The sequence below is a fragment of the Macrobrachium rosenbergii genome, chromosome 50, assembly GCF_040412425.1.
Source record: "Macrobrachium rosenbergii isolate ZJJX-2024 chromosome 50, ASM4041242v1, whole genome shotgun sequence".
Taxonomy (NCBI): Eukaryota; Metazoa; Arthropoda; class Malacostraca; order Decapoda; family Palaemonidae; genus Macrobrachium; species Macrobrachium rosenbergii.
The window spans coordinates 27,171,654-27,184,619 of NC_089790.1; the positions used below are offsets into that span (position 1 = coordinate 27,171,654).

At 35.9% G+C, this 12,966-nt stretch overlaps 1 protein-coding gene across 4 annotated transcripts in view; it reads right to left on the minus strand.

Annotated features, from left to right (window-relative positions):
* The window catches only part of Asap (ArfGAP domain of ASAP), a 289,381-nt gene that overhangs the window by 81,767 nt on the left and 194,648 nt on the right, over window positions 1-12,966 (minus strand). For all 4 annotated transcript variants that reach the window (XM_067094340.1, XM_067094341.1, XM_067094338.1 and 1 more), the window contains exons 2-3: window positions 3,064-3,136; window positions 1,971-2,116 (exon numbers count right to left, since the gene is read on the minus strand). In XM_067094340.1, the coding sequence (XP_066950441.1) occupies window positions 1,971-2,116; window positions 3,064-3,136 (219 nt within the window). The remainder of the gene's footprint in view (window positions 1-1,970; window positions 2,117-3,063; window positions 3,137-12,966) is intronic.

The window sequence follows — 12,966 nt, forward strand, 5'->3', positions numbered from 1 at the left end:
GGGATGAAATAACACATATGATAACCTTACGGAAATTCAAAACAAATTCTTTTCATCTCATATTTATGTTTAACATTCCCAGAGCCTAAAATTACACTGAACATATAACCCAAGATAAGACATTTAACTGTCATGTATACAAAGATTAGCAAGAGAATGACATTACATTTTTAACAAAAGCAGTTCCTTAAAAAAAAAAAAAAAAATCCTGGCACTGTTTACAGCTCACAAAAAGTGAATGAGGATTCTCCCCTCTCCTGTTATTTGATGCTTTTAAGATTTCTTCTTTCAGAAGGTGGTTCTATCATTTCAACAGAAATCAGACCAAAGTACTGACTTTGTATTTAGAGAGCATTAAAAAGATTTCAAGACAACCTAGTCAATTGCAGTGTCATGAAAAACATGGTTCCAGATTGCAATACTGACTCAATGACAATCTCAATGAGGACTTATAAAAGATGTCCAAGGTACTTTCTCCGTGATAGTTTTTTTTATAAATTTGTGAAAATTAGGCAATACTGAGCCTGGATAAGTGCAAGCCAATTTCTATTCTTCCGCTTACTAAAAAGTTGATCTTTAAGACCTTTTACAGCCATCTTGAACTTGGAGACCTGCTAACTGACACCCAGTATTTTAAAGAAACAATTCAGCAGTTGTGGAGCCCTTTTAGATCTTAGTAACTACTGCACAACTTTATCAACACCTGCAGCTAAAAATCCAGACTTGTTCATAACTAAGAGAAGCCTTCAACTTAGTCCAAAATCTTTTTGTTTTTGTCTTTACTATTGACATAATGTTTGGTTCAGAAAGTAAGTTGGCACTTGAAAATAATGCAACTTATGTAGCATTTATTTGATCCCTAAATGTTAAATAAAGTTACTAAGTCTGAGCTTCAGTGAAATAATGCTTTTACTGATTACCCAAACACACACAGTAATCAGACTATAATCCATGGTGCATGGCCATTAATACAGTTAATGCTGAATTATACACTAACATTTTTGGTGTTACCTTCAGGTTTGGGGAATCTACTTGCACACTTAGAAGAACAAAATCTCAAGCTTCCTACATTTACAAAGATAACAGTGTCACTGCCACATGCGTTAGAGTTTATCCTACCATTCTTTGGGTGTCAACAGCTTCTAACACTACTTTTTCTTTCACAAACGAAATTGCTATAAGTGGTAGTGTCTTTTCACTTTAACAATAGTAATTATAATGTAGACCATCACTGGAAGATATCCTGCTGGACAACATTCCATATACGTGTACTCTATTCCAATACGGAATTTTTGTGATCACCTTCAGTAATGAAGCCTACATGCTGCAGAATTAGTGCAAGCTAGTCTCTCATTCTTTTGTGGCACCACAATGTTACACTGCCCAGTGGTCTTTCATTCCCTTGCAATAAAGTTGTACAAGTAATCCTGGCAGTTTTAATTGCCCAAGTTACATTAGTGAACATTTGTTTATTTCTTTTGATATCTATTGTCTGCCAACTAAACTTAATTTCATTGCTCTTTGAAGAAGCTTGCTTTGCACATTAAGGGCCCCTGAGGCTTGTTCCATATGATTGTTTGCAAAAATGGAACAATAAAGACATTACCCTACCTATAACTGGTTTTAATATTAAAGTATTTTAAAGTAAGATTATTAATCATTACAAATATTACTAACAATAGCATTTCTAAATTATTTTTATACAAGGAATCTACTAAACAGTAGTTACATATAATAATTTCTTTCAAAGAGACAAAAAACAATGCACTATATTAGTAGTGAATGAAAATGCATTAAGCCACCAGTGAAAAATGTGTAATTACAAGGGATGCTCAAATTACAAAACCTAGTAAATGAACTTAAAACTAAAAGCTCATATTGTTAAACAAACTTCAGTAAATACATTAAGCAAATACAGTATATATACTATTCAAGCTCCAAAAATGTGAGTAACCAAAGAGTGAAATTACCAGCTGTTGTAGCAACTGAGAATGTTCCCGAATCACAACAGCAAATTTGTGAAAAGCCTCACTCAAAGCTTTGTCCTCTGGTCGACCACCTATCTCACCAAGCCTTCGAAGAGCATCGCTCATATCATTCTCTGAGCCAACATATCCTGCAATGGAAGCAAACATAAACAATTTAAAAGTCAATAATCCAGCATACCCGCATACAATTATTTTACTATTAAAATAAGTGAAACCTAGTTTTTTTGCAAAAAAACTAAAACTTAAACTACTCACACACAAAATAGAGTATTACATGATAAGCACATTTAAACAGAGAAAAATTCAAATCATGTACTTAATATGCAGGTTAATGTATTTTTTGAGTGAAAAACTTCATGAAAATTAAATAACAACACGTTTACTAATTGGGTGATGTATGCACTATATATTAGAGGCCTGATGTATTATAGCAAGCTTACTTTAATCTAGGATGTTTTAACGTTTCCCAACAACCAGACAACAGAACATTAACAATAGCCATTTGAACATTTTAAACAGAGACAATAAAGAATGAATGTAAGATTTCTGACAAAGCAATGTGAAGTCACAAAAGAAATGAATCACTAAACCTGGCCACTATGATATTTTTATAGACAAACACACACCTTGAAAGAAATTTTACCTATTTCAATACATTGCAGTACTATTGTACTGGTATGCCTCTCATTTGGCTGGAATATGGAAATGATGAAAAATTCCTTCTAACAATCTTTTTAAAAAAGAGCATTACTCTAGGCCTTTTAGAGTTCTAACCAATTCGTTTAATATTTTTGGGTAAGATGTTTTCTTCCAAAATCATGGGAATAGATATAGTACACTGATTATATAGCAATAATTTAAATGTTAATCACACAAAATTAATCCTTAAACATTTAACAATAAATATAACATTGGGAATAAGTTATTGACTAATTTAAAATCATTTCACATGATAAAAAAAAACTGCCAGTAATTGCTATTCTTCTTAACCCTTAAATACCATTTGGTAAAGACTACTGTAAAATACATGCTTTAAATTTAATATATACAGAAGAAACTGAAATAAGAAATTTACCTTGACCTGTATTGTGCATAAGTTTGACAACCTTTTTCATCCTTGATAAACCTTCACGATCTCGATCCAATACCTGAGAAAAAAATATATATACATTAGCGATGTAATAATAATAATAGAGTACAAAAATCCTCAAAAGGCCCCATAAGAGGGTAGTCCCATCAGTGCACTTCACATGGTGCTCTGTAGGCATTACTAAAGATTGTTTGCAGCAATCCTTCACCTCCTTGCTACACTAATTTTTTAGCCTTTTTCTTTACCTCCATTCCCACTTCCTTCCTTCCATCACACTGTCCAACCACCCCACCTCCTCCCTCTTTTGCATTGTCTAATGAACTATATAGTAGGCTCAGTACTTTAATTAATTTTATTATTATTATATTCCTAAAAGGTGGTAGACAAAAACAAGTACTGTAGTAACTGTGACTGTGGAAAACTTTCAAGTACAGTAATATTACCATAAAAATTACCTATAATAGTTTGTCTTTGATTTTCTGGCTAAAGAGTTCTACAGTATATACTGATGTTTAAAATAATACAAAAAGAAATTAAAACTTTCTAGAACTGGTAAGTGAAGAGCATCAACAAGATGTCACTTTCATATTAAAAAAAGACAAATACCTGAGTTCCTCTCTACTCCCAAGACTTCATTTGTGCTGTCTACGAATTTCAGTTGAAACTTCAGTACATACTTAGCACCACAAATGGGACCTAAGCACTGACACAATGATAAATAGCAGAGATTCATTATTTCCCTTTTGTGGAAAACTGCGCCCCGTGAAAGAATTGTGATATCAGATGTGCTTCCCAATAACAAATAAGCAGCAAACTCTTCTAAATAAATGGAATATTTCTGGATACTTAAACATACTACAATACTTGGTCTGCAGTCTTATACTTAAAAATAAAACTTTATTTGACTGCTATTTTTTTCATTTTATTCAAAGGACAATGCCTTCATAATATCATAATTCTCCATTTGACCTATAGAATTGGTTCCAGTAGTTATAGTTAGCAAATCACATTACATAAGAAAAGCCAACAATGTACACTGTTTTGTAGGAACTTGTAATAGCAACACTTACTGGAAAACAAACAATTATAAAATTAAATGTTGTGTTCTTTATTAATGTCATAGTCATTTAACATTTGCATGGCTGTGATAATGATCTAAGTTAATGAAACAGATAATCATGCAAGCTTATGTCTGGAGGATATAAAACGAGGTTGTGGATTTAAGATAAACACGTCAAATATGATGACACAGTTGATAGGTGTTGACACAGTAAAATTACAGAAATTAAAGTTTTTAAGCATTTGTATGAGGAAACTGGCTGTAAAGAGTAAAGGGACGTGATGAACATGGTTGTCCTGTACATGTATCATGACTTATGTAAAAAATACATGTACAGTAAATAATGATTAAATGGTACTGGATCAAATAGCAGGTGAGGGAAAAAAGGAACTTTGTCTCCATAGAAAATATGGAATTTAAGAAAGTATCCAAAAAAGATAAATTTGGAACGGACCTAACGATCATTGTGGAGTGTAAAACATTTTTTTTTTTTAATGAAGTCTGTGGTGAGAATTCACCATACATTAAATACAATCACTGTGGAGTGTAAAGCTCTTCCTTGGGCGAGTCGGTAGAGTTGTGGCCTTGCACTCGCTAGGCCCGAGTTCGACTCTCCGGCCGGGTAATGAAGAGTTAGAGGAATTTATTTCTGGTGATAGAAATTCATTTCTCACTATAATGTGGTTCGGATTCCACAATAAGCTGTAGGTCCCGTTGCTAAGTAACCAATTGGTTCTTAGCCATGTTAAATAAGTCTAATCCTTCGGGTCAGCCCTAGGAGACCTGTTAATCAGCTCAGTGGTCTGGTAAAACTAAGGTATACTTTTTTTTTGTGGAATGTAAAACATTTTTTTTTTAATGAAGTCTGTAAGTGAGAGAATTCACCATACATCGAATACGATCACTGTGGTGTGTAAAACATTTTTTTTTTTAATGAAGTCTGTAGTGAGAGAATTCACCATACTTTGAATCAAGCCAGTCACAATTACCAACTGCCTTCATCTACGGTATAGTTTCTTAGTCTCTCCATTCCTGTGTCCAAGTAATATTGACTTAGGTACATAATAAGACCATTCACTCACTAAAGTCAGTGAAGTAACAAAGACTGCCGAGGCCTTCTGTCTCTCAACGCCATGTTTGCAATTGGCTAATGACATTCAGTAGCCTACTCAAGAATCTATGTAGCCAACACAAACATTTTCTTTACAGCAATACACAGATGCTTGAAATAATTTTGTTTTAAATCAAGATCTAAATTTAAAATCATAAAGTTATAAGGTAGAAATAAAAACTGTTCATGTACTATTCGAAAGGCTCAGTTAAACTTAGCAAAGCAACAAACTCAACTTTTGTTAATAACAAAGGAAGTCATTGTGGCAGGGCAGGAGAAAAAAAAATCTACAATTACTTGTGCAATTCCGTTGTGCTGGCGCCCCTCAATAAGTTACAGTTGTTAATAGTGTTGTAAAACTGACCGGGGAAAAGGTTAATTCATTACGACAAGGTAGAGTGGTAAGATTAACTCTAACAGAAAAACCACAACACACGACTTTTTAAAACACGTGTTAGTGCGTTCGCCAAGAAACAAGGTCATTTACTCTTCTGAAACTACAGGAAAGAATTCGCATACTATATCATCTTGACACACTTTGATGTAAATCAAAATCCGCAAACTCTCTCTCTCTCTCTCTCTCTCTCTCTCTCTCTCTCTCTCTCTCTCTCTCTCTAGTATAGGCAAACAGCATCGACAAACACAAAATTCGAAGTGATACTTTAAAAAAGTAATATCTCATAATTTCACGTAAATTATTCAATAACCACGACCATTCTTTCAGCGACTTTCTTCATACATTAATGTTGAGAGCCAAACGCCACACTTCAGCCCATACCTATGGGAAGACAGTTTCATAAAAAAAAAATAGAATTACCTACCACACTACGCGTATATGTAAGTAACGATGGACTGCGATCGTAAACAAGAAAATAGCAAAATAAGAACAAAACGAGACGATAAAGAACGACAAAGAAAACAATGACGCAAATACAGCGCTTTCAAATCGAAGGCAAGCGGTTCCGTAATCACACTTAATGGCCGACCGTTCTGATAACGAAACAAAACATAAACCGAAAATAACTTTTTGTTGATGTCATGGATCCTTCATATCTAGAAACCTAGCGATAGGCCCGTCTTCGAATACGACCACCCCTTTAAACAGATCACGGGTCCAAACAGGTCAGGTCGATGAACTTAGCCGACTTCGAGATTACGTCTGACTCGGTCTCAGTCAGCTGGGTTGTTCTAGAGCTGTACGACAGCTCCTTCCATAACGCTTCCCCTTCCTCTTTCGGCAAGGGCTCATAACAACGCCGGTTAAGTCTAAACCAACCACCAGGTATCACTGCTAGGCTTTATCTTGACTTGTATTATTCCTCTAATGGAGGGTGTCTAGACACTGTTCTTTGTTTGGACTGTCAAAGCAAAAGGTCAAGTCTGTTGATCAAGACAGTTTTGTGGTATCAGGCACGAATTCCACTGCAGCGAAATTACATCCATAAACTGAGAATGATCTAAAATCAGACGCTATGTCGCATAATCCGACAACTCTTTTTCTCTGACCTCATAAAATCATTCCTTAGACCAATATATTTCGTTTTCAATAAACGAGAAACCGTAAATTTGAGAAAAGAGAACCGTGATATACAGTGAACATCTCGATAAATGCAGCGCATAGGGCTTAGGCCCAATACACACATGTAGAAGCATATAATTTCCATGTCTAACAGTTTTCTCCATTAGCATATTAAGCTGATAAAAAAATCAGAGTGCTGAAAATATTTTAACACCCATTAATTCACTGTCAAGAAACTTCCATCTTTAGCTATCAAAAGCATTTAAGTTTTATTACTACCAGTCCTCAATGCTGATTCAAATATTACAACTTTACTTCTATAACGGCTCTGTGCAAAGAGGCAATACCAATAATTTCTTAAGGAAAGGTTTTTACTCTATATTCAAATTAGATGACGTCACAGAACCACAAGAGTATAACTATTAAACCCCTCAATACAGTACTGTGGACGCTTTTACAAAATCGTATCGACCTTGTAACTTAATGCGATTATCATGAAGACAGGCACGGGCATCTGGTTGATGAAAAATGAGTCTACACAGGTAACTCTTGAATAAAATATATTCTCTCTCTCTCTCTCTCTCTAAGAACTGTTATTATACAGTATATCATAAGATGTAACCAGGAGATAAATAATATTTTATGGGGGAGCAACGTCAGATAAGCAGCAAACAAAAGGTGATTCAAGGATGGGCCCTCCCTCAGCGTACGAAAAGAAATATTCTAATACCCTTATATGTACTACTACTACTACTACTACTACTACTGCTGCTATTACTAGTTCTGCTACTAGTTATAATATTAACCTTACTGCAGTACATAACCATCAACGTGTACGAGTGTATCTGTTCCTAAGTATTAACAAACAATTACGCGAAATCAATCATAAAACATTAAACGACGAAATTTAACGCAAAGCAACAATGTATTTGATATACTGTAAATACGATGCAACTGGAAAATTACCGTTACTACACTGCCGTCCTTTTTTAACGAGACAAGTGCTTTAATAATAATGATAAAAATGTGTTGAACTCGATTCCCTTCAAACTGAAAAACATTGTCGCAGGCACCACAGTTGCTGCAAAAGGTCCAATGCTATGCAAAGAATGGTCATTAGCATTTTTGGGAGATTCGCTGCGACAATGTAAGCATTTCACGCTTGACCTAACGATGCCAGGAATGAAAAACAAGAGATCTGAGGCTAACGCCAAGGGCCGTCGAAGTGATTCGCATAGCACAATAGAGGTTTTGACTTGCTGATGGCAATGACACGCGACACAACGGCACAGCAGGAACTTTCTAACACATCTTTTACATTATAATTACGACCCAGTGATTGCTAACGGTATAAAATGATGAGATTGTGTGATGCGAATACACTGAAATGCGCTTTAGTTGTGCATTAATACAATTCAATGAAATGTAATGCGGCTTAGCGATAGATGTAGGCTAAAACACAGTTACAAGCTACAGATCCAAGAGAAACGTGGTAATAAGTTTCACCGACAAATTCATAATACACTGTAATGGTCTTCAGTGATATATTTAGACTACACTGCGTTAATTCCACTGTCGCACAGTTCCAATGTCGCAACAGTTTATCATCGTTTAGAAAAAATAAGATTATTTTTAAAGAGTAAAATGAAAGAGACAATAGACCCCTGAACAAAGGGTCGTTATTTTTAGCCAGTGCCCGGTGACCTAACCCACAAATAGATTCAATTATATTTTTAATAGTCAACATTGTTGAACTTACCTTTGTTTACTATACTTTTAATTAGTAATTACTGTTATGACAATAATTACCTTAAAATATTGTCATTTCGGTTCTTCTGTGTCATACGTTTAATAACCAGTTTTTTTTTATATATTTAGAGTTATTTTTATTCTGGGAGTTTCATGCTACTATCATGATTATTAATTACCGTTATCTTAATTGTATAAAAGATGTTATCTCTCTCCGGTGGGGCTTTTCACGACGGCATATATTTTGACAAAGTACTGAAGAATCACAATTCTTATGCCAGGATGCGTCCCATTAGTCAGCCTACCACTTGGTACCTAATGTGTTACACCTTTGCTTAACAGACGTATAATGAGAATTGCAGGACCCCAGCCTAAAGCGCTTCAGTCCTTGAGAGAGAGAGAGAGAGAGAGAGAGAGAGAGAGAGAGAGAGAGAGAGAGAGAGAGAGAATCGTATGAATCGTTTTTAAAGCATATTTTTTGACGGAGCAATGCACACGTTTAGGCAAGTCTCTCTCTCTCTCTCTCTCTCTCTCTCTCTCTCTCTCTCTCTCGTAACTGAGACCCACAACGGTCGACTACTAACTAGGTACACGATTCACTGGATTATTTGGAAGCACGTTCATGCGTCCCTTCTCGTCCGGTTTGTGAGTCGAACACGTGTCGCCCAGTTGTGAGCAAGAAGAAAATATATTGGCAAATGGAAATCCTGAACACGCTGACATACACCGTCAGGAACTGTTTTTCGAACAAGCTGCACTGGAGTGGGGCATAAAAAAAAAATGTTCTCATGAAGATTCTGACCAGTGGGGTAGAGGAGATTTTGTGTCACTGAAAGTGGTAACCTTTAAAAGCTGCAGAAGTTAGGGAAAGGTCAACAATTCTGCATTCAATGCACCAAGGACACAGGCTGGGTGTTAAAATTTACTTCTGAAACTATTCATGGGATGAGCAATCGTGCAGCCACTAGAAATAATGGGCCTTTGTTCCTTTGCGCTATTTTCACTTTGTTTACTGTCTCGCGTATATAAAAATATTAGGGCATAATATAGTTTAAAATAGAATTCACTATACCTTGGGCATAACTTACATTCAAAGGGAATTGTAATTGATAAATGCATCTGCTCCGGCCAGGATTCAAACCTGGGCACAATTGAGTCGATAAAAACTTACATCTTTCTTGATTGTTTGAGTAGTCAAAACCTACTGCTTATCGCTGTAAATAAACAAAAGGCCAATGTTCGAATCCTGGCCTAGGAAGATGCACTGTTCTCCTCTCTCAAATTTAGCGCTAAATCTTGCTTTCCCTCTGAAGAGCATCTAGCAAACCACTTGAAAATTCTCAGAGAGGGGCAAGCAATAAAACAAGTTAAAAGAATACAATTATTTCGTCGACAACGCAAGATTACAGCAAACTGCAATAGTTGCAGACGAATCTCTGTCCTTAAAATGTCCTGCACGGTTGGTACAGAGATTACGTTTCTGCCAGTTATTAGAAGCCTTGAAATTCAGAGTGTTTCCATAGGGTGTACCAAAACTAGCAAAACTATCTGCCTCCTTGAGATTTTTGACGGCTTAGTTTTACACAATGAACCTTTCATACTGACGCTGAAAGTCCTCTGTTATTCAAAATGATTTCATTTCTGCTCTTCATCATTCATAAGGCTCTCATTTGCCAATGTTGCTACTTGATTATCAAAAGGTATGTAAAAAGTCTCCATCAAGGTTTTTCTAACTGATAGGAAGCAATTAGAAAAACCTTATTAAGGCCAGGCATCTCGGGCCTCGTACTCCACATACTGGCGTTCTTGAACCTTTGTAGTGTGGTTCCAGTCTTTACTGATAACATTTGTTGCTTTCCAATTAAATCTGAACTGTAAGCAGACGGTACACTGCTTGCAATAATTTGCTAAATCACCATCATATTCAGTAAGAATTTATAATAGATTACTTAATGAGGTAGCCAGTGGAGTAGAAGGCTGAAGACATTGGTATTGGGCCATGCATCCACTCCGCAATTCGCTTTGCAAAGCTAACAACAAATGATTTAAAGTGACTGACAATATTCTGTGCTAATGTACCTAACCTCTGAAATGATTGCATTTGATGCACAGCCAGGTCAGATATAGCTCACAAAGCTTCCTGTATCTACAGAGATGATGTCATCAATGTCTCTGGCTTCATAATTTTTTTTTATACTACTAATGGAATGTTAATTCTATCTTCCACTCAAAACTGTTGAAGTGGTAGTTTTCTGAACCTCTAGATTTAATATGTGAAATGATGTCCCCCTAACAGGGCTCCTGATACTGGTAAGTTCAAGAGGGGCTGCAGTGAATCTTGACCCTTTGTCACAGCTCATGCTGCATACTTTTTGGGTACACTTGTTTTACCAGTCACGCCTTTTTTTATTCATATATATATATTTTTTTTCATTTTTCTCATATATGGACATGCTCTCACAAAAACAAAACTTGCTGTCAATTAACTTTTCCCAAATGTTCTACACTGTATGTGAATAATAATAATAATAATAATAATAATAATAATAAATAATAATAATATAATAATAAAATAACAATAACAACATGGACCACTCGATAGAATTGGCCAGACGTCGAACTAATGTCTAATAAAAGTGGAATTTTAAATCAACAAAATATGCTTATGCTATTTACCTATTGTTTGCAGCATTAACGTCTATCACCTCCATACAACACTGCCATCCTGAAGTCCTTTGAATCCACAATGACAATTCGACGGGCTTTTCCTCCCCTGAGGGAATTACCTCTTCTGTGCGGACTCCATCAGAATCTGAATTGTCACTGAATGCCATGATGTCATCTCTGAGGTTCCAAATGGATTTCGTCTGTCAGATCGAGTTTGAGTTACACCCTGTGATAGGATTGTATAATTGACCAGCCGTTTAACCCCACGGTTCAATGAGAGAGACCCAAGAATTCGTCTATCATCCTTTTAAATATACGCAATGCTTGATCTACGATGGTTGAAATACACCCGATGGGAAAAATACCACAAATGAGCCCCGAGAGAAAAAGATTAAAAACACGGTGAATCTCTATTAGGTTTTGACAGCGTAAGTGAGGGAAAAGCACCTACTCCTTTCTGCGGGATTATGGCGACACTGAAGGGCAAATAGATATTTAATTGTTACTATTATTCAGTAGATGAAACCTCTTCATATTGAACAAAGCCCACTTGAAATTCAAGCTTCCGAAGAATATGGTTTATTAGGAAGAAGTAAGGGGAAGTAAAGGGAAATACAGAAAGAAGAGATACCACTTAAGAAAAAAATTAATAAACAGTTAAATAGATAAAAACTTATCAAAATTCAAGAAGAATAGTATTAGGGTACTAATGCATTGCATTTTCGCTTGAACTTCTGGAGTTCCAACTGCACGACATCCTCTGGGAGGCTGTTCCACAGTCCGACGGTGTGAGGAACAAAGGACCTCTGGAACTGAGAAGTTCGACAGCGAGGCACATTTACTTCATATTGGCGCTGCTGTTCAGCGAATCTGGTTGCTCTCGACATATAAAGGGGATCAAGGATCAATTGTAACTGTGAAAGCTCTCTTTTTAAATACAACTTACGAAAAAGTGACGAACAAGAGACCATCCGTCGATGGTCCAAGTCATAACTGCCGCTATTAGGAAACAGAAACCTACTACCTCCACGATCCACTATCTGAAAGAGATAAACCTCTGGCAGAAACAGACATCAACACACTTAAAAGATGCGATTTTAGATTTGGTGCTGCAACTTTCTGGATCTGGCGCACTTACAACAGCATCAGTGCCTGGACTGAACGCTACTTACTAAATTTTCTACTTTCCCTTTAAAACTAGGCAGTACGCCACGAGGTCGTTCTTCACGTCCTCAGTTTGTAGAAAGGGGAGGACATGTTCGGTGGGCAACAGTCTATGACTAATCTGAGTGACGAAATCCACGCGAACTCTTTGACAAGGTCGATATGAGATGCCCTATTATGGTCTTCAATGATTAAGTCTAAGAAATTCTTGACCTGGGGTTTTTATATATAGTATTTACTTACGAAGACAAATAGTGATACACATTTCTTAAATTCTTAACGAGGTGGGAGTGCTCGAACAGGTTCCTGGGAAAGATGGCCTTGTCCCTATGGTCTCGTAGCCTAAATACCTTTTAAATTATTCATTTCATGTTCAGAACATGCTACTGGAGACGCAGGTTGCCATTAAAATCACTTGACATGATGACCAACAAAACTGGTCCTTAAACTGTTCAGTCAAGAACACGCGCGCACACACATATAATTTTATATATATATATATATATATATATATATATATATATATATATATACAAATATTATATATATCAGATAAGATCCACAATGAATTACGTGTTACAAAACATAGTATTAAAAATATATATATATATATATATA